At 38.8% G+C, this 27,230-nt stretch overlaps 1 protein-coding gene across 1 annotated transcript in view; it reads left to right on the forward strand.

Annotated features, from left to right (window-relative positions):
* LOC139734737 (mesenchyme-specific cell surface glycoprotein-like) overlaps positions 1 to 27,230 on the forward strand; it is a 64,020-nt gene that overhangs the window by 8,042 nt on the left and 28,748 nt on the right. Inside the window, exon 2 of the mRNA XM_071645531.1 lies at positions 24,944 to 25,310. Coding sequence (XP_071501632.1) covers positions 25,085 to 25,310 — 226 coding nt within the window. The 5' untranslated portion in view covers positions 24,944 to 25,084. The remainder of the gene's footprint in view (positions 1 to 24,943; positions 25,311 to 27,230) is intronic.

The following is a 27,230-nucleotide window of genomic DNA, read 5'->3' on the forward strand; positions in this document are numbered from 1 at the left end:
TACGGAAAGCCAAAAGGAAATGCATCCAGTAATTTTGTCATCGGGTAACACGATAGAAAACTGGGTTTTTGACAAGAAAATTACCCATTCTATAAATCAAATGACGCACATGTCTTTTCGTGCGTCAGTCGGAATATAGTGTGCATGCGGTAACTATGGAATTTAGCCTAAACCCACTCGGCTTCTCCTCGTGGGTTAAGCATTCCATAGTTACCTTATGCACACAATTCCGACTGACGCACTCAGACCTGTGCGTCATTTGTATACTAACAACCTCCGTCAACGTGTGCTCAGCACCCCCCAAAACAACAACAACAACAACAACAACAACAACAACAACACACCAACAAACAAACAAACAAACAAACAAACAGACAAAACACGTCGGAGACTATAAAGAGTCAAGTACTCCGATAATGGCAGGATACAGTATCTCGTTCAAGGATGAACGCGCTGGGTAGAAGTAAAAACCAGGATCTGTTCATTGCTTTACCAGCTCTGTACCACACTTCTTCCTTTGATTTCGCATGTCCTGAAATACCTATCAACGACTGGGTGACTTCCTTGCTTTATTCCACGTAAAAGAGACCCTGTGTCCCTCCAAATCATGTATGAGTGAAGTTTGTGTCAAGTGGGTGAAAGAGGTCATTTCTTGTTTATTGCAATATTTGGTCGAACGTGCGTCAACGGGTATGGCTTATCAATTACCCATGTTGGCGGAAGATGTAAACATTGTCCGGAGGTCCTCTGAAAGCGGGGCAAAATAAACCCACGGATCCTTGGCATGTCTCTCCTAAGCATCTCCCGACCATAGGATCGGGGAGGCTTCCGAGTTTAAATACACACACACACACACACACACACACACACACACACACACACTCACACAAAGAAGAACAAAAATGTAAGAGTGCAGTAATCCACCTATATTGAGATTTCCTATGTGCTGGATTACAATACAGACACCTTTTTTCTTTTTTCTTTTCATAAAGGCAGCTACGAAATAAATAAAAAAGAAAAACAAGAAGAATCTTTGAAGGGTACAGAGAGGCCTAACACTAAGCCTTGATTCAAAGTGTGTACAACATGCCATGTGATTGGATAATTCACACGGGATTTTGGTGATCTTACAGACGAGTTGATTATTCAGGTTTTCAGTCTTGCAAGAATGTTCTAAGTTTCAAACTCTTTATCTAATTTTGGTATGTCTTTGTTTGTACGTATCATGAAATATGCCTTCCTTTCTATATACATGATAATATAGAGCAGGCAAACGTGGCAAAAAAGAACAACAATAAAGATATTTATGAACACACACACTCGCACACACATATAGATAAATAAATGACATTATGTCAATTTACTTATTTACAGGTCTATATATGTACGAATATTTTATCATTATATTTCTATTATTATCAAGGACATTATGATTTTGATATAGGCCTTTTTTTCTGCATTGCACTTCATTATTGTCTTTTGTCTGTGAATATAATTATGATTAGCGACTGACTTAGACTCCTCATTCAGGTCATTGCTGTCCATGATTACAAGGCTTCGTTTGTATTCGACAAAATGCAAGGTCATGCAAAGAACGCCAAAGTTCCATCTATTAATTGACGATATTTTCAATAACTAAGAGCCATGACGAACATTACGGAAACATGCGTGTAAATTGTTTAAGCGAGAAGAGCTCAATTCGGGCAATTTTCGAAAGTCTTAAACGAGCCAGATTTATAAATGTATTATAGCCGCGTTGAGAGCTGTGAGGGCAGGTGCAAACGCTCCTTAACGAGAGGATTAAAGTCGTTGATGTCCAAATCTAGTGGCAAACGGAAACGCGCTTCCACAGCTACTCGTATAGCCATTGTATAATGTCAAGGTTGGCAGTGATTTGATTCGTGTGGAAAGCGGCCATTAGCTGGACACATTATGTTCCATTACCTGGTGAGGTGAGATCGAACGCCGGCGCACGTGTGCTCGCTCTCTTTCGCGGTAATACCCCGGTGAAATGAGTGAACGTTCATCCTTGACCAAGGCGGAGTGACTAGATTGGGGCCCAAAATCATCGTAAATAGATATTTTGATTGCATTCTCCTCTATTTAATAATTTTTCCCAGTGCATATCCTTTAGCCCAAGGTACCAGTGGAAACGACATTAAGTAAGAAGAAATTGGCCTTCGCTACTGATACTAGATATAGAGGTAGTTGCCCTAACTGACATTGATGCTGATTACAAAGCAGCACATCATCTGTTGAATGACCTCAATGGACCAAATAAAAACAAAACAAACAAAAGTGAGCCCTGTTGAAGCTGCAGTGACATGAAGGAGCCACTTGATATCGATGAGTCCCGCGGTGGAGATTTTGAAAATGCTTTCTTAATCACGTGGCCATGACGTCATTTGCGCAGAAGAAACCGCATCGGTTTTTGTTTTGTTTTGTTTTGTTTTGCGCACGCAGCGCGACATACGCATTAATGTACAGAGTGCCCTTGTCCATGTGATGATGTGTCAACATACTCTTTATGGATTGATTTGGAAAGAATGTATAACAGTTCATATCTTTAGTACATAGTAAATGAGATTTAAAAAAAATACCAGCATTGATAGAGATCCTTGATTGCGAGTGAATTCTTCAATAAAACACAAAGGAGAAGCAAGTTTATGATAATACAAGATACGTCTTTCCTTAAGTTAACTCTGATATATTTTTGAAAAGAGTTTTTGAAGGATGTTTGTGTGGAGAAATCCTCATATAAATTCATGAAGTGTGCGCTTCGCTCCTGCGAATGAATAGGTTTTCAAATTGCAATTTGAATTGCAAAGACAAGAACATTGCATTAGCCTTATAAGGGATTATGAGAGACACTGGCGCAAACACACGATGCTCGCTTGTCTTTTTTTTTTTGTTTTGTCTTTATGTTCTGCCCGTTGCCTTCGAGTACATGGGAAACTCTATTATTTAATGTAATTTTATAATATACCTCATCAATGAACCATGTATAAGAAGAGGTTAAAGATATCATGGGGTGACATTATAGCTGATTCTGGCCTAGATCATCGTTGATAATATTTTGCCAGAAAAAAAAAGATACTTATTAACCTCGTTCCTTTAAAGAGGAAATCCGGTCCAAATATAAGATAGTCTGATAAAAAAGAGTAAAATTTTACGAGTTCAGCGGTAAACATTTGACTGAAATCGGATGAAAAATAAGGAAGTTACGAAATTTTGGAGTTTTGATAATTTTTCCAAAACAGTTCTTGTACAGTGGGTATGAATATGCAAATGAGTGAGCTAACCATGTCATACCCTCACAATTTTCCATTGATCGTGTACAAAAAAAAAATGACGAAAATTCAATGTTTCTGTCATAGAGGTCTGAAACATGACGTTATTCCTGGTTGAATACCTTCAGAATAGTGATCAGTTAGATATATGAGGATTTGAGCCTCGGGAATAACTGCGTTTGAATGAAAAACTGGAAATTTCAATATTTTATGTACAAACTATATAGTAAGTTGTGAGGGAATGGCATGCCCACTTTGTCATTTGCATATTCATATTGACTGTTCAAAAACCGTTTCCCCCCAAATAGCGAAACTTCAAAATGTCATAACTTCCTTATTTTTCATCCGATTTCGATCAAATTTATACCGTTGAACTCGTAATATTTTACTCTTTCTTATGAGACAACTTATATTTGGACTGGATTTCCCCTTTAAGGTGAAAATCCCTATTTCACGCTGCACGGCCATTAAAGAAAACTGCAACAATCGCAATTACAATAACAACAAGCAAACAAAGCGAAAATCTTTTGCGAAAGACTTCGTGGCCTCAAATCTTTGTTGTTGTTATTGTTGAACGTTTGAATTGACTTTGCCGATTGCGGATCATATCAAACGCTAAATGTCCACATTCAGGATTAAATCGTCTGTCGTTGACTGACCAAATGCAGATTTCGATTTAAAAAATGAAAAGAAAAAAAACGACATGGAAGAAAAAAAAAGTATAGAGATTCGGGGCGGGCATTCAAACACACCTGGCGTGAAGTGAAAGTAATTTTTTAGACGGAAGGACAGTTTGTAAAAGGCGACAAAGTCAGGCACGTATTGCGACGCCGTGCGGGGATTGGGCTACTAGATTGGTTTCACGCGACAAATCACTCTTCCGCACTCTCTAAAACGCGCGGTTCGGCGAGAGCACTCCATATATGATATTAATCATTTCTGGGCCGTACATCGGCATGTACGGCGCACTAATTGTTTGAAAATGTCAAAGACATTTTTCGCTCATCCCCCGCCGGATGCACGATCCATTACTTAATTATGCAGCGCACAGGAACCAACGAATTCGTCTTTGCGGAAGCGCGGCCGGTCCCGGGGATTAAGTGGCATTTAGCGGAATTTATGAGATAATGATTGCGCACCTTGTGTATGGACCGCTGGTAAGACTCGCCTACCTGTAGTTACCCACCCCCCCCCCCCCCCACACACACACACTCACACACACGCATAGAACCACCAAAATGACATAATAATATTATGATGCCAAACTCAGGAGGCGCAACCGGAGTGTCTCATCATGGAAAAACGGTCAAGCAATCAAACATATCCGCCCGCTTATGATTACCTCAGGTCAATAAGAAATCTCATGACTACTTGCTTTAATAGGTAAATATATATACAGTATATATATTTTTTTTTTTCTGAACTCTTATGTACACAAATATACCCCTGGAGTGTCTTATTATGGCACGAATCATGTAACAGAATGTTTACTACTGGTTCAATAATTGCACCCTACTAGTATCACAATTACGTTTTCTTTTCTTTTTTTTTTTCGTGTGCTACGTTTACAACATTTGGAGGAACTTGTATCGTTACATTATCTGCCCCCCCCCCCTCTCTCTTATATTCACGATACGACATGACACTGGTGTAAAGACATTGGTGAAGATGTGCTTATGCCTTAGATGTGAGATAGCACGTAGATGTGTGATAATTGTCAATGTATTCAGAGACACTGCTTAAGGTCATATTCCTCAAAATTGCAATGCCTGTTTTATTTCCCACATATAGCTAATTATTGCCTTTTAGTTTCTGGCTCACGACTTTAATGTCATCATGCCAATCGAAGACTTACAAAAATTCAGCTGGACATTATGTACTGCTCTTATGAAACGATGTGCCTACAATGTTCATTTGTTTACATTTTCTTTGCTGTTATCATCATGACATAATAAAAGCAGTGCGCGAAATAATTTGGGAGTTTAATGAAAACGATTAATTCTACAACGTTACATCCCTACATCCGTCAAAATATTTCAATCGCTGCGAACATTGATCATCGAATATGGAAATATTGGACGAGCTATGCACAAATATTGGACGAGTCGAAGACGAGTCCAATATTTTGCTTAGCGAGTCCAATATTTCCTTGTATTAATCGAAAATAGGACATTCAATATCATCATTATTATCCTACAGAGGATTTTAGCAAAGAATGTTTTCACTTAGGCCTACCCTTTCTGTCTCCGACTCCGAGTGCTGTTCCTCCTGTGTAGTGATCCTGACATGGGGTATGGTACATGTACCGGTACACTCTTCAGTGCAAGTTAATCCACTTCAGTCTCTGATAGAGCAGTGATCTATTATCCAAGGTAGCCGTCATGTTACTGTTAGACCGATATCTAGCTAATTTAGACCAGAATTAGATGTATTTGTATCCGAGATCTGAGAAACAATTCACGTCACATCTACCGTAGATCGTGAAAGATCGAATTACTACTACCACAACTAGTCCTACTGTGCTGTATATAACGTACTTGTACACACGTACACGTACGTAAATGTACAGTAACTGTAATATGCATATCGCGCATGCAAATGCAAGCGCAGCGGCGGCGGCCGGCCGGCTACATTATATCGCGCGCGGGCTATCTAGCAGTGCAGTAACGCTGAGCATGCAGAGCTGCAGATCAATCGTCGCCTTGCGCCTGCCTGCACAAAAAAAAAAAAAAAAAAATGCAACTTGTTTTCATCAAACCTAAATTTAACTTCCTGTTATGAAAGTGATATTTTGAAAAATTGTGTAAAAAACAATTTCAACTAATTGATATATGAAATTTAATTGTATAAACACAGAATTTTAGAAGAAACGATATTCTAGTTAATTCATGATTGACCAATCACAGACGTTTTTACTTCATATTTCAGGTCATCTCGTATATATCTCAACCAATCACGGTGCAGTTTATAAAAAACTTTGGGGAATCCCCTCTTGCCCTCCAATATTTTAAATATTGGTCGCCTCGGCCAAAATTATTGGTCGAGTACAACAAACCTTCTATGTGGGTACGTGATAATTGACCATTAGTCAGTACTTTTATCTTCCCGGTGTCAATGAACAGAATGGACGGAGGAGAGGGATAAAAAGACAGAACTTGTGAAACCTGTCAATGTTTCAATGTTCGGCTCACCCCACATTTGTATTCATTATTTTCCTTTTTCTAAAAGTCAATATTTTCTCACATTGGAACCATGTGCGCTGCAAGCTGCATTTTTATTTTCATTTATTTATACATTTATTTTGCCGCAAATGATAGCGAGGTGCAAGGAAGTGCGCATGCTATAAAGAAAGTTTGCTTTTATCGTTTATATATGAATGAGTGGCGTTGACACTTTGTGCTTTGAGTTCCGGTTGGTACGGAACACCCCCTATATAATAGCCTTGCATACGCTGTCCAAAGATCCTGGCACAGAAAGGGTTAAAGGGGAAATCCAGTCCAAATATAAGTTAGTCTGATAAGAAAGAGTGAAGTATTACGAGTTCAACGGTATAATTTTGATAGAAATCGGATGAAAAATAAGGAAGTTATATGGCAATTTGAAGTTCGCTATTTTTTCGGGAAACGGTCAATATGAATATGCAAATGGTAAAGTATGCCCGAGGCTCAAATCCTCGTTTATCGAGCTGATCACTATTCTGAAGTTATTCAACCAGGAATAACATCATGTTTCAGGCTTCAATGACAGAAACATCGAATTTTCGTCATTTTTTGTTGTACATGATCAATGGAAAATTGTGAGGTTATGACATGGGTAGCTCACTCATTTGCATATTCATATTATACACTGTATAAGAATTGTTTTCAGAAATTAGCAAAACTTCAAAATGTCATAAATGTTATAACCAACTTCAGTCAACTTTTTACCGTTGAACTCGTAAGATTTTACTCCTTTCTTTATCAGACTAACTTATATTTGGACTGGATTTCCCCTTCAAAGGAACAAAAATCAAGAAGGTCGTAAGTAAAGCTGAACAGATAACAACGAACGTCCCGCCATTTGCATGATGTAGAATGGCGCCATGTATAATGTTCTTTATTCCGAAAGTTCGTTAATCCGAAAATGAATAAAGAAAGGTTCATTATTCCGAAACCCACAAATTCAATACACCTAAAGACCCGGGTCTGAGAAAGTCACAGCTGACACTCACTTAAAAGATATCACTCCATTCATTCATGGCAAAGAACATGCATGGTGTATAACCTGATGGAGTGGTTCACCCAAAGCACATTTACAAATGGTCCTTATGGAAGACCAACAACACTATGATAGTGCAATTGAATATGGGTTTTCCAGCCATCTTGTCTCGTACAGATGGAAAACAAATGCTCTTATGATTCTTATTTCAAAACTACCTCTAATTTTCAAGGTATAAAGTAAACTGTTATGTACTCAAGATCATGTTTTTTTTTTTCTATTACGTTCTGTGGCGGAAGAAAATGAAATGAATTGAATTAAACTGAATGAAATTAAGTGCTTTATAGATGAATACCTCTCCACTTCCGTATCAATCTCAACTGCCTAGTATTCATGAAATGTGACACTGCATCACAAAACCACCAAAATAGTCACCAGTGGGCAAGCAGACAAGGATTTTTACTTTAAAACCAGATTCTCAAAGACCAGACAATACAGCTTTAAAATTACAGTGCAACTCAATGCGAAGAAAATCTCTATGAACCCACATCCTCTGGAAAAGCGTTTACTGAGAAATGAAGTTTTATAGAAATTTAGGGTTTACTATTTTATTTAAGTGTTTAACCTCACAAAGCAGTTCTCTGTGAACAAAAACAAAAACAAAAACAAAAACAGGGAAAATGAAACTTCGTATAGCAATCAATAATAGACTGATTGTCACAATATACTGATGAATCTTGCACACTTATGTTGATTAAGTACATTCTATTTATATCGCTTTCAATGCGATAGCACCATCTTCTCAGAATGGTGAAAGTGAAGAGTGTGTAAAACGTATTTGATGTATAAAAAGGGGACCTCCGACACATACCTATTCACGCAGAGCGAACGAACGAACGAAAATTTAAAAAGAAAAGAGATAAGTTCAAGTAAAACTGAAAAAAAGGATAGATTTTCCATTCGTTGGGTATGATCCCAAACTTGAGAATATTGTAGTCACATTGTATCGCCGTAAATAACGCAACGTCTACCCGCCTGAATATTTGTGGAATTCGAGCGAGTTAAAAAAAGAAAAATCAGTCACCAAGTAGGCCGTTCAGAGAAGCCAGAAATCGATGAGATTCAAAAGTACAACAACGACGACATCAACAACAAGCGGAAAAAAAAAATGCGTTATGACGCCGGATCTGACATCCAATTAGGGTAAACCTCAGCGACGAAACGGATATGTTTGTGTGCCACTTGGCTGAGAAAATGGGACGATCGTTGCCATGGGCGACGTGCAAACATTGGTCAAGGCCAAATCAGAGATGGCTGCGAAAACATGGGGATTTACACTGGCAGAAGTCACCCGTTAAAGAGGTTGTTTCGGGATGCAGAAAACACATCTTTTTGACCCTTTTCGCGTGTTTCGCACTGTTTAGGGTTGCATGCAGGACGAGATCCATGCAGATCACCAATAAAAGAAGAAGTAGATATTGAAAAGATATTTGTCGGTAAAGTTACGGTGTTAGAATCGTTTAACGTCAATCAAGCTTTGATGTGACATGGTGTGACAGATAGACTATGAAAGAATTGCGAAACGGGGGGGGGGGGCTCAGGGCTTCCTATGCTCTTTTTTCTGATAATACATAGAAATACATAGGGTCTAACCACTTGCCCCCCCCCCCCACACACACACACACACACACTAACGTGGTTAAGCTTTGGTCTTTTTTTTTTGCTGGTTAGCTGATGAAACCCGGAAGTGGCACCAGAAATATAAACTGCCCTACCCCTCCCCACTTTTAAAAACTGGGCGTCGACCATGAGAGAGAAGGAGAGAGAGGCAGAAATAGAGGGATGTGGAAAGAGAGAATATGAGAGAAATGAATGAGATGAAATATGAATTAATATATGATCAATACTTTGTCATATTTAAGACCTCTGAACGTCATGAAGAGCCCGCCGCACACTACACGATTTTGCCCCGATTCACCGGTCTTAAGACCTTAAGACTAGAAGTGTGACGTCACAGTCTTGCCAGTTTCCAGTCGTATAGATTTGACATGTTGAATTTCTACGACCGGTCGTGGGCTTTAATGCAGTAAAATGCAAGCGCACGCAGTGCGCACCGCGCACGCTTTACAGTCGGGTCGTATAGTGTGCGGTGTCCGGTCGTACGACTGGTCTTAAGACCCAGCTTGGCTTAAGACTTTAAGACCAGTCTGATCGTGTAGTGTGCGGTGGCCTTTAGGTTGACTCAACTAACATTTAAATAGTGATAATTCTATGATTTGCGTAGATTTTTTTTATGTATAGTTAGACTCAAATCACGGAATAGCTGGAAATATTTCGTCGAGTTGAAATCTATTTTCAGTTGTGTGCGTAGGCATATCCAAGAAAATAGAGTTGATAAGAACAGCCATAAAACTATATAACAAAATAAATTCACAGAAAAAAAAAACTTTGCCGACGTGTGGTTTTACTGAAACTGAAACTAAACCCTGTCTATAATGCACTTACAAACGACATAAGTTCTTCCTTTCTCTTCTGCACGCACTAATAGGTTGACTCGTTTGAATTTACTCCGTATAACTATCCGCTGTATAGAAATTGTGAGGAAATCCTCTTTCTCTGTTCTGCGGTATTACAGTATGCGATGTCTACGATTGATTTCTCGATTCGGACTGTCTTGACTGTTGTCCGTCTGTTGTTTACGTCCAAAGATAGACTTTACCTGCGTCCGTCCATGACCGATCAAATCAGGCATATCTAGAGCACCGTAATCATCCAATCGAACAAGTTCTCTTCTTTTCGCTTTATTGCCACCATAAATCGTCGTCCGCTAGGCGATTCTGCTTCCTTCATTATCTCATTGTGTGGCGGATTATTGGGTATTTTCCCGCCTGCGTTCCCCTTGTTATTACCGTATCCTTGATAGTTCGTTTCGACTAGAACCCGAACTGGCATACGAAAGTGAGGTCGTGGACACGGTCAAAACGACTCCATTCTTGTGATTGTTTTTGATCCCTCAAGAAAAGAACCCCTCAAAAAAGAAGGCAGAATAAGAACCAAATAATATAATTATAAACGACCACAGAGCAGAACAAAACCAAAGTAAACAAGCATTGTCTCCTATCCGTTATTTTATGGCAGGAAACTACATAATCTACATGGTGTATGTGGAAGTAAGAGGGAACTTGTATAGATTCCGTCATGTGTCATATATCATAGGTTTGATGTCAGGCATTGATTACGAGCACAAGTATAGCTAAAATGCTTTTGTTGCTGTCGTTTTATCCGTGGTTCAAGAGGGACGTTTTGGATGATACATCTTGTTATATAATATTTGCTGGCCGGGGAGTCCATAATCTTTTAACATTTCACTTTACCACAGACCAGACCAGGGGTGGTATTCTGAGACAGTTTTATCTCTGTTGTGAGCCTGTTGCAACAATACGCGGCATACGCAGACCCTTAAAAAAGTTTTACTCGCATGCGTGCAGGTGAGAGGCCTTTTTTTCATGTTAGCTGATGAAACCCGGAAGTGCAACCAGAAAATAATCGAAATAAACGCACCCCTCTCCTTGAAAAAGGCTGATGTCGCCTCTGATACTCCTGGCAAAAATGTTCAAATCTGTGTTTGTTTTTTGTTTTCGCTTTTGTTTCTGTTTGTAGATTTGATCATATGACATGATGCTGTCCCCAATTTGTCGTTCTCACTTTCTGAATCATGCATGGCATGTCTTTGATGGATTATCACTTTTGAAATCTGGACAAAATAAGCGTGAAAGAAAAAACGAAATTGAGAGAGCCCGTTATGCACAAACTTTACAAATGACGCCAGAATCGCTTAAGGCCTATTAACCGAGACAGCTATACAGAAATATTGAAAATAGGCATTACTTTATTGTCTTTCACTGGTTGGTTTTGCTCGTATATTAACCTCTTGTATAGCATTATCTTGTTCACTTTTGTCAAAGGACTACTAGTACTATAGTACATTGTCCACTTTGTGGTTACGCAATTCAAAGGCACGCCCATTATGATTATTCTGTGCATGTGTCGTCGATATCTACGGAAACGAAGTTCCTTCCCCTCTTCCTTTCTGACACACTTTCGAAGGGGAAAAGACATACTCCACAGAGCGTGAAGAATTCTCTGATACTTTACGTACCAAGGAATGTCAACGCGTGTTCAACGCTGTTGGTTTTCGTTCTTTTGTTTTGTGCCAATCGGCACTAAAAGAGCACAAAGGACTTAAAGGCGGACTGCAGCTTTGCGACTGTATGAAATGAGACTTGCTTCATATAGTTCACTTTAGAAAAGAAAAAACAACAAAAGCACGTACGGATATCCAGGGTATAGACTCTCGTCTGACCGGAAGTATTGTTTGATGTCATCTACCCATATCTTCTGAAAAAAGTTCGTGCGGGGGATTCGAAAGTATTCATTCGAATCAAATCCAAAAGGGCAGTGAACTCATAGCGATTTCACCTGTCCCAAACTTTTTTCTTATAATCACTACATAATCTGATGTAGTTTGTCATTGTGTCTAAAACATAATATGATGAGTAAAGGGGATACTGTCAAACACTTTAAAAGACTCTGTTTAATGTTGTGGGGTCACTATGGCATAAAGCTTTCTATCTGTGCTAAGTTATTGATGGTCAAATGCATGTAAAAAACATAAGCAACATCAGCGTACAAAAATCTTTAACACCCCGCTGTCACTATTAAAAGATCTGTGAACAAAATATTCCCGTGCTTATTAGTTGTTTACTGGATGGTTTTATATCCTAACACGACAATCTGCGGAAAATGCAAACTGATGAACAAACTGAATCTTAGGAGAGAGGTTCAGGGTGTGGAAGGTGACCCCCTCTCTTCCATAATCAAGTGTGATGAATTCGCTTACTTGCGGATTTTTTACCGTTCGTAGGATTCTCATGAGTTCAAGGGAAAATACAGAACCTGCTACAAATTAGTCTGCAAAGAAGGAATATAATTCGATATGCGCAACAGTGAAAATTTGATCAAAATCGGATGAAAATTGAGGAAGTCATGAAATCGTGAAGGTTCCCAAACTTTCACAGAACACTTCTCAACCAGTCAATAATTGTGAATATGCAAATGAATGCGTTGATGATGTCATCGCCTCGCAACTTGTCATTAGTTTGTACACAAAAACTTAGAATTTTCAGATTTATGTTCAAATTAATACATTTATGACCCAGTCTCAAATTTTGATGATAATTATGTGCTTGATCATTGAAGTTTTTCGGCCAGGAGTAATATCATATTTCACACTTTTATAATGGAAAACTGTTCTCTTAATTTTTGTCCTCTATCTTTTTTTTTTATACGCCATCAATGGAAAATTCACTCACTCACTATGAGCATATTCATATGGACTATTCGAAATTGCAAAAACTTGCAAAAAATTATTGAAACTGCATAATATTTCATAATCTAGAATGCTATAGTTTCGGATGGTATGAGGCTTCAACTTTTTTTTTTGGATATACTTTTTTTAGATAATGAGAAACATCTTATAAAACATAAAAGAGCATACTAAGCAAGGGGAATTCAAAGTTTATTTGATAGAAATTGGTTTTGAAATGGCTGAGGTATCCAAAATGAAGTGATCCTAATAAAAATTGGGGCCCATATTTCATAAGGATCGATTTGTTTTATTTTGTTTTTTGATATGATATTATCAGTAATTTCAAAACCGATTTTCATCAAATGAAATTTGAATTCCTCATAGAATAGTATGCTCTTTAACATTATATAAAGTGGCTTCTATCAAGTATCTCGCAAAAGATAAAAACTGAATATTCTCATCTCAAACAATGCTATGCAATCCCTTTCAAAGCCTTAATAATTTCATTGCCTCTGATTCACATTATATCGGAGATTCTGGTAGCAGTTATATGACCAGGCATCAGCTCTGATATGTTAATCTAAAACATTTTTTTTCTTTTACTAAATTAACAACAAAACGAATTTGACTTTTGTAATCACGTAGACTTATCAATGCTTACGTTTATACTAAAGATTTCCCTCGACCAGAAAATACACACAAGTTTCAATGGGATCCTCAATAACATTTCATTACGTAGTGGTCTGCAAATCCTGGAATTATTTCATTAACGAGACTAGTTTACCTGGTCAACACACCTTGAGATATAATCCATTGAATGGATCACCATTTACCGCTCTCTATCACTGAATATTATGTATCTTCTCTCTTATTCGGGCTTTAAATTCATTGGCAATTCATCTACTTTCTCTATCCGAGGATGGAAAATGGATGTGCTTCATAAATTGCGAAATTGTGACAGTCAATGTCGTTCTTACTTCGTGCCCAATATAGGATGGAAATCTTGACATGGAAACGAAGAATTACAGTCTTTTGGTATCGATAAGTTTGGGTTCAGTGATTGGCAACGCGTGACTGAACGTCTGACGGGCTTAGTCACGGGTTTGAGTCCTTGGAATGAAATTGGAGTCCTCACGCAAGACCTAAGATGTAGGCCTACACACTGCGTCTTTTAGGACGTGAGTTGCACAGTTTGGACTTAGAGGGATTTTTATGTTTTCGGTTGAGACCTGGCTTCATGTTTCTAACCTTTTATGTGAGATGATTAGATACCTCTAATTAAATACACTGTATAACAGAGCATGCAAGTCTAAGAGGAATTCAACGTCTATGATGAAATTGGTTTTTGAAATAGCTTAGATATCCAGAAACAAAGAGGTTCTAATAAGAAGTGGGACCCACCTTTTAGTATGACCACTTTGTTTTACTATTTTTTTTTTTATATCGCAGTCATTCAAAACCGATTTTCATCCAATAAACATTGATTTCCTCTTAGAATTGTTTGCTCTTTAATATTTCATAAGTAGTTTCTAATCATCTCGCAAAAAGTTGAAATCTAAATCCTCATCTAAACCAAAACTTCGCCATCCCTTTAAACGAGGGTAAAATAATGTGCTTGTTTCTTAATTGACTCCACCAATGGAGGCAAGAAGTCGAACACATTTAAGAGAGAGATATAATCATTGACTTACCGTGGACCCTATGGACTTACCATTACCGGTGTCAAGGCTAAAGTCATAGAACGTAATCGTGATTGTATGATATCTTTATACTTGTATCAACCAAGAACAGTTCGTCATGTCAGCAGCCTAAAGACACAGCCATTCTTGGTAACATTGGTGGTCACCCTATTGCACCCCTTCTTTAAGGTGTATAATTACCAATGATTGCCAACGTGTGTGGACGGAAATCCATCTTTCGAACACCTTTGAAAATTCGTACCAAATTTTATTTGAAATCTTGTACGTTGCAATCAAATAAGAGAGAGATATATAAAATATATATATATGTGTGTATATATATATATATATATAATAAGATATAATATGATATAATTTTTGAGGAGAAGTCACGATTATTATAGCCTATACACGTAGTACAAAGTATACCCTTAGCATGCTTTTAGTTTCCTTTAGCGTTTGTTTATTTGCTTGTTTTTGTTGCTTTAGGGATCTCCAAGACACCTTACGTGAATGCCATGAAAGTATAAGGTGGAAAAGAGCGATTATGGGACACATTTTGTACATGAACTGAATACTCTAATGAGCCGAAATTGAGCCACGACGGTCTATTTCTTTTGGGAAGAGCCTGAGTATGCAATATCTTGCCGATTATCAAAAGCTACTTCGTATGCCAAGAAGGAGGGAATAATCAATATTGTTGTGAATGCATTCCGCGAGATTCAATACTGCCATTTCATTTCAGCGTCAAGGGAAAGTGGAATGCAATAGCAGGCGAGGGAGTACCAATCACAACTTGAGCAGGAAACTTAAAAAAAAAAGACCCACAAAACTTAAAGGACCTAGTTTCTCAAATGCAACCCATCTTGCAACTAATATGGAACATTTTCCGTGAGCCCACTGGTTTGACGTTAGTACTTTGTGCCAAGTGAATGATGGTGAGGATTAGAGCTCCTAGATTTTCCATACCATGGCATTTTAACGGTTTAGTTTAAATGTGAAGTCCCCTGTAAAGCTATGAAGTACCCTATTTGTATTGCTGAATATAATTCGCCGTGATTATCCGATACGTTCGTTTTGTTCGTTTGTCTTTGAATTTTACACAATATATATTATTTACATTGAAATAACACAATACTCCTTTCAATGCCATTCCATCCAGCACTATACCTTACCATTCCATAAGATATGGGCGCTTCCAGAATCACGCTACATGTATCATGCTATCGACGACATCGGTAACGAATTACGGTTTCGCTTCTAATTGGGCTTCTATGCAATTCACGTAATCTTCTTCACACGCTGAGCGGAAGTTGCTGGTTCCGTAATTGTCACTGATTACGCGTGTCAGTGCTACAAGAAAGCTTCCGGGCGGATTCAGTTACACTACGAATAATTTTCTACACAGCAAACGAGTCAGAAGTAATTCTGAAAGTCTAACAGTAAGTGATATTTTATCCTCCTGCTCGCCCTGCATATTGTATCCGCTTCCTCATTGAACTAGTCTCAATAGTTCAACATTCCATTCCACTTATTATCAAACATAATACTTGATGAAATGTAAGAGCATGCAAAATCCAAGATCCAGAAATTCCGTAATTCCTTTGCAAAATTAAAGGGGGCGCAAGCACCCCGTTTTTTCGTTTTATTTCTTTTGTTTTAACAACAACAACAACAACAAAAATAAAATAAAGAGGGGGCGCGCGCCCGGTGCACCCCCCCCCCCCCCCCCCCCCCTCTGGATCCGCCACTGGTATGATGAAATTCATGTTATGTCTCAAGCTCTTTCTTCTTTTTGAGAGAATCATTCATCGATAGTTTGATGTTGGTAGAGGTCTGCTGAACTATTCAGCGCCAACCTTTAATGTACATCTTATTTTTTTTTTTCTAATTGAAGGATTGATTTTTTCTCCTCTTCTGAAGATTTACTTTACCATTCAAAATGCACAATCAAAATAACATGATCATACTGATATCACATTGAGAGTAAAACAAACAGAATCGTGCTTTAGAGGTTCAATAACCCTTATCGTCGTATGTGTTCATTTTTTCAACGTTTTTCTATATGTTTCATATGAGATTGTGCTTCTATTCTCGTTCTTATTTCTGTCATCGATACATGTTTTTATAAAAGATCGGCTTCTTCTATCGTGACTATAGATAGGCCTTTGTTTTGATCTGAAATAAGCTTAATATGTCAATACTCCGAAGTACTATTGTATAAAAAAAAAAATACTATACTGGCTTCTCCACTCTATTTTCAACAATTAATATAACGTTTTTGATATAAGTTTTGTTGATAGTGCCTGGTACTATATCTTGTAACTAACTCCTTTGTACCTAGGCATGTGTAAGAAAATTTTGTGTAGAATTTGCATTCAATGAAGGCATGAACAGTGTCCTCTTTAGAGTTGCAATTCGGGCAAATCATTAACAGTTAATCCCCATTGAAATAGATTATTTCTTACCGGCAATGAATTTATGCAATGATTTAAAATCAAATTCGTTGCGCGAGCAAATATACCTCCGTCTTTTACAACTAGTTTGGTGGCAGGGAAGCATAAAAACACGGCCGCTTCTATTCCGTCTGTGCTGTCTTTATTGCATGGAGCCGAACCCAAAGTTCGCTGTTGTTCGATTACTCTCATGTGGGTTAAGAACCGACGGAAGGTCGAAACTTTGCGAGTGATTAGGGCTGCGGAAACTGGGGACTAGCTGGCCCGGATATTTCTTGTGGAACCGAACTGAACGTTTCTCTCCCCGGATAACATTACATTCCCGGAGCGTAAAGCGGCTAGAGATCTCTTCAGGTAAACCGCTGCCGATTGTTATCTGTTTGTCTTGGGTACCGCTGCACAAAAGCTTCTCCCTTTTCCTCTCTCCAAGCCCCCCTCCCCACTCTTCTCTCTCTCTCTCCCCCCCCCCCCCCCATAAGATTTGGCAGTACGCCCGGGTATTACATATGATGAGCAACACTCGACGCAAGACACTGTGAAAAATGTTTCCAACCTCAGAGTTCAAAAGAGGTCGACATGAACGATCCACCTGAAACAATATCCTGGCATTTCTGTAGATGTATACGCTGTCATTCACGCTACGGAGTTTTTGTCATAGCAGGCGCACCTCGCAACGACAACTCATTTGCCATCTAGGTAATGTTCAACGAGGACACTTTACCCGATATGCAATGGCAGTGGGTATATACTTTTCTGCTGTACATGGTTCTAACACACTCACGCCTTCTTTCGATGCCTGCGTCGCAATTACTGAAGGTAGGTGATTTCATTCCTTTCTCTCTCCCTCTCTCTATTTTTCTTTCCCTTCTTCTTCATCATCTTTTTCTTCATCATCTTTTTCATCTTATTCTTTTTCATCTTCTTCTTCTTCTTCTTCTTCTTCTTCTTCTTCTTCACCTTCTTCTTCACCCTCTCTCACTCTATCTCTGTTGCATTAAATTAGTTTGCTCTATGGTGCGACATTCTGCGCCAAAATAAGATAATGTCATTTTTTTTTTCAAAACACCATATTGACAGTAATCTGTCATTGTCATGTATGTCTCTTCATGACAAGCCAACCCTGCCACAGCGTGAATCAAGTGGGAATTAAAGTGTGTACCACTGTGTACCACACTGTGAACCACCAAAGTGCTGTGGGTAGTACTCGTATCCGGGCAATTACCCCCAGAGGGCAATTACCCCCGACTAAATACTGGTTAGTGGTAAGGTTAGAGTTAAGATTAGGGTTAGGGTTAGGTTTAGTGTTAGGAATTTGGGTAAGGGTTAGGGTTAGGTTCAAGATTAGGATTAGGATTAGGGCCAGGGGAAGGGTCCGGGGTAATTGCCCTAGACCCGGTAGTACTAAGTAGCTCTTTGGAACCACGCTGTGGATCACACTGTGGATCGCAGTGTTTAATTTGAGAGTATAAACAGTGTAAACGGTGTGAATGCACTATTTCACATTGTGTTTACACTGTGTAGTACATTGCGTTCACACTGTAAAACACGATGCGTCACACTGTGTTCACCGTTAGGCTATACCGTTCACACGGTTAAAACGCTAGAATATTGACAGTAATCTATTATCCTCATGTCTGTTTCTTCATGTTCAGATGATTTAATGTTTACAGCACAATACGTTGTGTGCCGTTTAGCTTCCATCTCGCGGGCAGGGAGATAGGGAAACAATTTGATTTAGCGAGTGTATAGTATTAAAGGTACTGTATACCATAGGGAGCAGTTATAACTTTTGATGCATATATGTGTAGGTCAGTTGTGTCACATAACATCGTACCATAATATAAGGATTTTGCAATAAAGCCGAAAATAAGGTGATACCACTATTTTTCTCTCTAAACCAACTGCAGACGGTTTAGTCTAAACAATTTGTTCACTTTTTTTTTATTTAACAATACTTAACATTGATTATACTGATTAACTTTTCTACACTAGTTTCTATTCCTCGCTCACATTTTAGAACTATTTTGAAGCTCTAAAACCATTGAGAACTGGATTTATGTTTCGTCTGCAAATGGTAAATGATGTCTTTAATATGTATCTAGAGTACACGTGTTGCTTTACGCATCATGTTGTCTTGAATTATTGTATGTGTATGTATAATAATGAGCTTTTTGCATTTGGAAACTGATGAAGTAAATGTATAACTTTTTTTAATTACATTGTGACGCGCTAGTAAGTCATCACATTCCGATGTTATTGTTTTCCTACCTATCATGATTCGAAAGTTTACTCACGTCACACGCAACTATGACACATACATTCCCTTCCGAACAAACAGATGATACCTCAAAGAGATGAAATTTCCGTATCCTGTCAAAGGATGTGATCGGGAATTGGACTTCTATTAAAGAAAACATAATGTGACTACCACACCACAGTCTATCATTAAAAGTACATGATACTCTCTCTCTCTCTGGCAACTGCATGACGTCGAGCGCGAGAAATGTATGTGCCATCATGTTAGAACAATACTTATAAGCACAACAGTCCTAGTTTGATTCTCACATTTTGCAACTACACCTGTGATTTTAAATGCTTTGACGTAGGCTGAAAGTGATGGCCAGAGTTATTGTGTGTGTGTGTGTGTGTGTGTGTGTGTATTTGTGTATGTACAAATGTCTCAATGTTCTTGATGTGCAATGTCAATGTTTGTTGCGCCCTTTAAAGAAAACAAAAACTTATACTTTATGATTGTTGTTGGATCTTCAAGTTATGTTATCTTATTACTTTCTGGAGATCCATCCATTTGCCATTCATATTGTCTTTTTTTTTGCAACCCTTTATATGTAATTTGTATTTTTACTTGTGTGTCAATGTTATGTATCATGTCTTTTGTTCATGTTGTCATGGAAATGGAAAATAAATTCATTTCAATTTAATTTAATTCAATATCAGTCTCACGCAAAGTCAACCTCACCTAAGTCGATCTCGCACAAGTATAGTAATATATTTATTGGCAAAGATGAAGAAAACAAAATCTGCCGGGCCAAACACGATGATAATTATCATGTATAAAACTGTAATTAACTGTATTGTGTAAGTCGAAATTCACGTAAGTTGATTTTTTTTTTTCGTCTTCGGTGCCCCTAGGTTCGACTTAAGTGAGGTTGACCGTATTGTCACGGACAGGTTGTGCAATGTATACGCCCTTCTGCCTTTACCATTGATCTATTAGTGGACCACACCCACACCATCATCACCATCAACATATATACAGCCCTTTTACATTTGTAAATACATGTACGTTGGGCTTGTACCTCCCACTTAGTGAACGTCAATCATGAGAATAAATCAGCGCGGTATGATGTCGGTACGTATAGTCCATGGGCCAAGAGCCGAAAAATGGGTTGTTGGTACCATCCGAGGTGGCAAAACCTTTTTGGTGTCATTTTGTTTGTCGGACATAGATATGCTTATCAAGCTATGATAGCATTTCCAAATGAGTAGCTTAGTCATAATAAATGAATTTTTAACCAATTTGGGCTCGTTTTTATATCCCTATACTTCCGAATCGAAACTAACCGCTATACAAATACGAGCACTGCCTTCTGCATGTCCACAGGTGTTCTGTTGTAAACGCGGTGCGCTTAGTCTTTATTCAAGGCAGCGAAGGGAATATCCAAAGGGTTATGATGTCCACAGCTGCCACGCGGTGCGCTTAGTCTTTATCTGGAACAATGTACCGTTAATCATATCTAAAGTTCCTAATAAAAGGGATTATCTATACTGTTTTTATACCACCCTCTCAACAAATACATCAGTTTTAAACAAAAATCACTCTGTTCATTGACAACATTATTAATTATAATGTATTGTAGTGTACCGGTACATTGTTTTTGCATAATCTTTCATTGTTGGATGGAAATAAAGCGACATTGGCGTGGTATTAGCGTTTTCACCGTAGCGTTTTCAGCGGAAAATGATAACTAATTGAAAAATACGCTAGAATTCACTAGAAATTGCTTTTTTGTTGTTGTTGTTTTTAGATAAAGGGATATACACTGTATTTATAAGCTTTGGATATTCCCTTCGCAGTCTTGAATATTAGACTAAGCGCTGTGGACATCATAACCCTTGGATATTCCCTTTGCTGCCTTGAATAAAGACTAAGCGCACCGCGTTTACAACAGAATACCTGTGAACATACAGAAGACAGTGTTCTTCTTTGTATAGCGGTTGGTCTCGATTCAGAAGTACAGGGATATAACAACGAGACCAAATTGGTTTAAAATTCATTTACTATGACTAAGCTACTCATTTGGAAATGCTATCATAGCTTGATAATCATATCTATGCCCGACAAACAAAATGACACCAAAAAGGTATTGCCACCTCAGATGGTACCAATATCTGGCCTGGCCCATGGACTAGTAGAGGCATGTTCGTTCCGCCCATGTGAAGAGCAATCGCGGCGCATATCAAAGTCTGTTATAAGTCATGCAGTGATTGCGCTTGTCATACAGCTGTACTATGCACGGAAATCGTAGGGGGCGCCTTGAATCCGGGAAAATCGCACGCTACCGATTAATTCAGTGAGCAAGGGCGGATCCAGGGAGGACTGCAACCGGCGCACGCCCCCCTTTATTTTTTTGTTGAAACAAAAGAAATAAAAAGAAAAAATGGGGGAGGGGTGCGTGCGCCCCCCTTTAACTTTGTAAACGCGCCCCCTCTTTACGGAATTCCTGGATCCGCCCCTGGTGAGGCACATAAAAAATCAGCGTCTTACAAAAAATTGTTTGATGTCATTGTGCAACCAGAACCAACTCGCCCTAGCGGTGATATACTCTTAGTATCATGTGCTTCTCAAAATGATATCACAATTTGCAGCATTTTCATGAGCAATGTTTGGCATGAACGTTCACTTGTTTTCACTGTCAACTTACGATTTTTTTTTTTGTCGATACAGACTGCATTTGTTTTTACGTCTTTGTTTTCTTTACCCGTACTTTGCCTTGTCATTGATGCCTCGTTCCAACATATTGCGTGTATGCTACAATATCAAATATTGATTCGTTTGGAGTCCGTGAGCGCTATTGAATCTCCAACCCATGACGTTCACTCTCTGTCACTATCAGAGACTTTATAGTGATTCGCATGCAATACAATCCTTTCGAATAGATGTACAATCCCAATATAGACATGCCTAACTTCTCAACTCCGTTTACTTGCTGTTTCGGTGTTGCTCGTTCGATGGGATAAGTTTCATTGAGGTTTTAAATTCACATCTATAGTTTACGTGTTCACTTATTATGTAGGTGTGATTTAATGCATATAAGCCGTGGACAGTGGGCTTCAAATCCACTCCACAGTTATACTATAGGAGGTGATGACAAAGTGTCTTGCTTTATACGGACGCTATGACCGCTTTTCGTGAACTCGAACCGGAGAACCACCCTGACAAAATCCTTCCGATCATCAATGAACTGGATGGAAGGGGTAAATCACTTTAAATGCCATAATCAGAGAAGACGCCCTCTAAACTGCCTTATTTCTTTATGCATCATTCTAATTGCATTAATGAAAAACAACACACGAAGGAGACAGCAGAGAAAAACTTGTGTTAAAGCTGAAAGAATACACCAAAGCCGAATTCTTCCGAATAAATTTGGACTGATTTCTGCCCGAATATAACCTGAATCGGATGGATTCGGTGGATTCTGAACCCTTTCGTCTCTGATTCGGGGAGCTCCCCGAATCAGAGACGAATAGATTCCGAATAGGTCCAAAATTAGGGCAGAATCGCCAATCTGGCTATATTCGCAAGGCTATTTGAGTCATTTATGGATACTCAATCGACCTATTCGGCTCCTATTCGGCTCACTTGCCTATTTTCTGCTCTATATTCGAATTGACGATTCAGATAGATTCGGGGAGGTATTCGGGGCATTCTGGGCAGATTCGTCTCTATTCGTGATATTCGGGTCTATTTGGCTAGATGATAACTGTCCTATAGGCCCGAATCTCCCAAGAATGCCCCGACTGCCTCCCCGAATCCAACCGAATTCCATCCAAATATATCCCGAATGTGGCCCAAATGAAAATTGTCGCGGCCACATTCGGGAGTATTTTGAAGGGTATTCGGATGATTTTGAAAATTCCAAAACGAGCCGAATCCCTCCCGAATTTTCGCCCATTCGGGAAGGAAAACAGAATGCTCCTGAATCCACCCGAGTGCGTGTAGTCGGGTGGATTCGCAGCTGATTCGGCTGTGGAACAATACGAGAATTAAGAATTTAAGCAATCTGAGAAGCAGGTATAGTACATGGAGTGTCGTGAGTTTTGCATTTGGCTATAATAGCAAGCCCCATCACGCGTGCATTTTGAATTTTTTTTCAAGATATTGTCGTTCAAAATTGTCACATTAAAACTCAATGATAAATATCCAATAGATTATCGGCCGATATGGACTCGATCTCCAGTACTTGGCTCAATGGCGCGATACTGAACACATCCGATGTACACAAAATCACATGGATGCAATAATATCATATCAAGGCTACGACTATTATAATACGAGTGGCCATACATAATAAAGTGACGGGGGGGGGGGGGAGAAAATGTATTTTCATAAGTTAGAATGTAGGAGGAAATAAAATCTTCTTGACAACAGCAGAAATACAGACTTCTGATCCAATGTTTTTATTAATACAAAAATAGCATGTGTGACCATCAAAAAGATTCTTTTCGCATGAATTCTTTTTAGATTTTTTTTTTTTTTTTGGGGGGGGGGGGTACTGCTATATCAACTACAGATCATTACATTGGGTAATGAGGTCATTCTCATCTTTTATGAATACGTGGTTGTGACTAAAATCATCGCTTGGATTCTAACAAACAAATATTTGGAAATTTATATCGTCATAACCTTCCTGCTCTGTTCAAAGTTTAATCAAAGGTCTCAGGTGGTTTTCTCGGTTCTTTACCCTGCTTATGCAGGTACACTCGCCAAGGACGTTTTTTTCTTTCTTCCACTACTAGGCGTAAATATGTTTTTCCCAATGCAATTGATCATCTTATGTTGTGTTTGACGAACAGACGAGTATGGCGGCTGATATCTTCCCGCAGCTTTTGATGTGGGTTTCTTGTGTTAAAGGGAACTTAAACCCAAAGAGCAATGTGGATTGAGTGAAAGCAGTAACATTAGTAGAACACATCAGTGAAAGTTTGAGAAAAATCTGGCAATCGATGCAAAAGTTATGAATTTTTAAAGTTTTGGTGTTGGAACTGCTGGGTAAGGAGACTACTAGAGGTTATGACGTATGAGTGGACTACAACATAAAGAGAATGAAAAGGGAATTCAGTAAAAATTCATTTCTCATGAAAATTACACATTCCATCAACTTGATACTGGAATATGTTAGGGGTAGCAATTATTCCCCCTGCTTTCTGACTGCGGTTAGTCCAGTACGCTTTCATTTTGCTAGAAAAGTAAATTTTTGTGGAATTCCTTTTATATTTTCTTTATAGTGTTGTCCACTCATACGTCATAACCTCTAGTAGTCTCCTCATCCAGCGGTTCTAACACCAAAACTTTAAGAATTCATAACTTTTGCATCGATTGTCCGATTTTGCTCTAACTTTCACTGATATGTTCTACTATTAAACGTTAATGCTTTCACTCAATCCACATTTCACTTTGGGTTTGCGTTCCCTTTAAATATCAGAATAAGAAAATGCATTGACGGCCATAAGTTTTGGATCATTAATGTCTGATTGTCATTAATGTCAATCAAAGTGTGATTGGGGGAAATGCGGGGAGAAAGAGAGAGAGAGAGAGAGAGAGAGAGAGAGATAAGGCGACAATATAGAGGGCGCTCTGATTCAGGTGAAGAGCAGATCTGGCATAATGACTAAGATTACATTGTGATCTCTTTTCTGTCTTTGCACAAACAGGAACCAATCCAACGCAGAGAGGATAATTATTTGCTGATTCCTGTCTCGCTCATAGACTGCTCACTAGGGCATTGGTCTACTGCCTATGACGTGAACGACCCACTCAAAGATATCCTGAGCAGACGACACACACTTTGAATCATGGATCCGAATCTGATGGCGCGAGTGCGAAACTCTCTTCTTGTCCTTTCCGTCGCCGCTGCGTCGCTCTTCTGCTTTGTCGAGGCGAGGATCGTCCTCGACCCGATCTCGGTACTTTACGTCCCCTATGATTACGACGTCAACGGAACAGGCCTGTATAAAATCGCCGGGGGTGCGTCAGAACAGAGCACCTACGATCACCATAATCATCTGCTTTACATATCAGGTGGGCCTGAGGTTTTTTTGATGTCATTTCAATTCCAGTTTAATTCAATTCAATTCAATTCAATTCAATTCAATTCAATTCAATTCAATTCAATTCAATTCAATTCAATTCAATTCAATTCAATTCAATATGATTCAACTCAATTCAGTTCAATTTGATCCAATTCAATGCAATGCAATGCAATGCAATGCAATTCAATTCATTTCTGTCTCTCAGACTTTCTTCACATTTTGATGACCCTTAACCAGTTCCATGCCGTAATTCCCCTATTTCTCCTACGTAGTGTTTGTTGTCACAATCTTTCAGAGGTGCCTATTCAATGCTGGTAAGATGGCAGCTTCAGCAGCAAACGTTCTTGAGGGCTTAAAGAGTGTGCGAGCTTTTTATGTGTATAAGACGGTATATTACGGAACTGATAGGCTAGATGAGTGATTGATTGATTGATTGATTGATTGATTGATTGATTGATTGATTGATCAATTGATTGATTGACTGACTGACTGACTTATTTGCTGATTGTTATTGGGGAATGATTGCTTTCTAACGCATATTCTCACTGAATGGGTACCGGATCGTCAATTGATGTGTACGTGAGATCCTCCTCAACACCGTGTTGGTACAGGTCGTTTCCCATACAGCTCGATGCACGTGTTTTGAATAGTCCTCTTTCCCGAGGCAATAAGACCTTTCTTCTCTGGGATGATCCCAGAGAATACTTTTTGTTTAGGTGACTAGTGTGGGTATTTCGCACCCTCGGACAGGGACGTGTATTTTAAAGGGGAACTCCATGCCAATTAAAAGTTAGTTTGGAAAGAAAGAGTACAATTTTACAACCACAAAAATGAAAATTTGATCCTAATTGGCTGAAAATTAGAGAAGCTATAAAAGTATGAATATTTGTGTTTTTTCGCGAAAATTGATCTCGAACAATCAATATGAATATGCAAATAGTGAGTTGACAATGTAATCGTCTCATAACTTGCCGTATAGTTTTTACACAGCATCCTAAAATCTTAACTCTTAACGTGCCATGGTCGCCGAACGGCGACCTTAGTGCTGACGTGCCATGGTCGCCGATCGGCGACAAAGAAGAGCGCGAAAAACATTGATTATTTAAGTTCTTATGGTACCATAATGTGTTACACCAAGAAACTGACAATGATATGTACTGGTAGCTGACTAGCATAGCCATCGTTTTCACCAAAAATATGAGTATGCTTACATTGGAAAATTTTGAGTAAATACGTGATTTTTCGGCTAGATGTATTTTTTTCGCGTCGGGAAAATCCGCAGCGAGCGCACCCTCTGCGAGATGTGTATAGATCAAAAGTCTCATTGGTAAACCACGCGTGTGTATGCTATTTAATCTGCGTGTATTGCCTATGCGGTTCCAGTTGTATTGTTCCGCTTGGATGCTGTCCGGCGGGAAGCTGCTTTGATTTTGTCCCTCAAAGACGGTAAGCTTGCGTTCGTCGGTCAAGTCTTTCATCCTTTTATTTTGGTGAACTTCACTAATCGTCCCCACGCTAGCATACAAAAGAAGAAGACGCTTTTGTTCTTGTCTTATGCACGTGTGCAGTGAACGGAAAGTAGACCTGTAAACTATGCCGCTTGGTACCACACGTAGTTCGTAGTTTGTTTTGGCGTGATTACCTTCTCCTAGTTCGAAGCGAAATGAAATTCAAAGTAGAAATCTAGTGTTTCGGAATTTCAGACAAAATATAGATCGCAAAAGATGAACATTATTTTGCTTAGTTCAGTTTCAAAATTGTAGGCAGCGTTCGCAAAGAGCGAATAGAGCTGTTGTTTTGAGCGACGACATGCAAATAGTACAAATACTAATCAACACTGGTTTTGACCCAAAACCGATTTTTTTTTCTCAAACTTACGAAAGTGACTGGAACTGTAATTTTAGCGCAA

Source organism: Diadema antillarum, unplaced genomic scaffold (genome assembly GCF_040938485.1).
Source record: "Diadema antillarum isolate AM-2024a unplaced genomic scaffold, OU_Dant_1.0 seq00000546_RagTag, whole genome shotgun sequence".
In the NCBI taxonomy this organism is placed as follows: Eukaryota; Metazoa; Echinodermata; class Echinoidea; order Diadematoida; family Diadematidae; genus Diadema; species Diadema antillarum.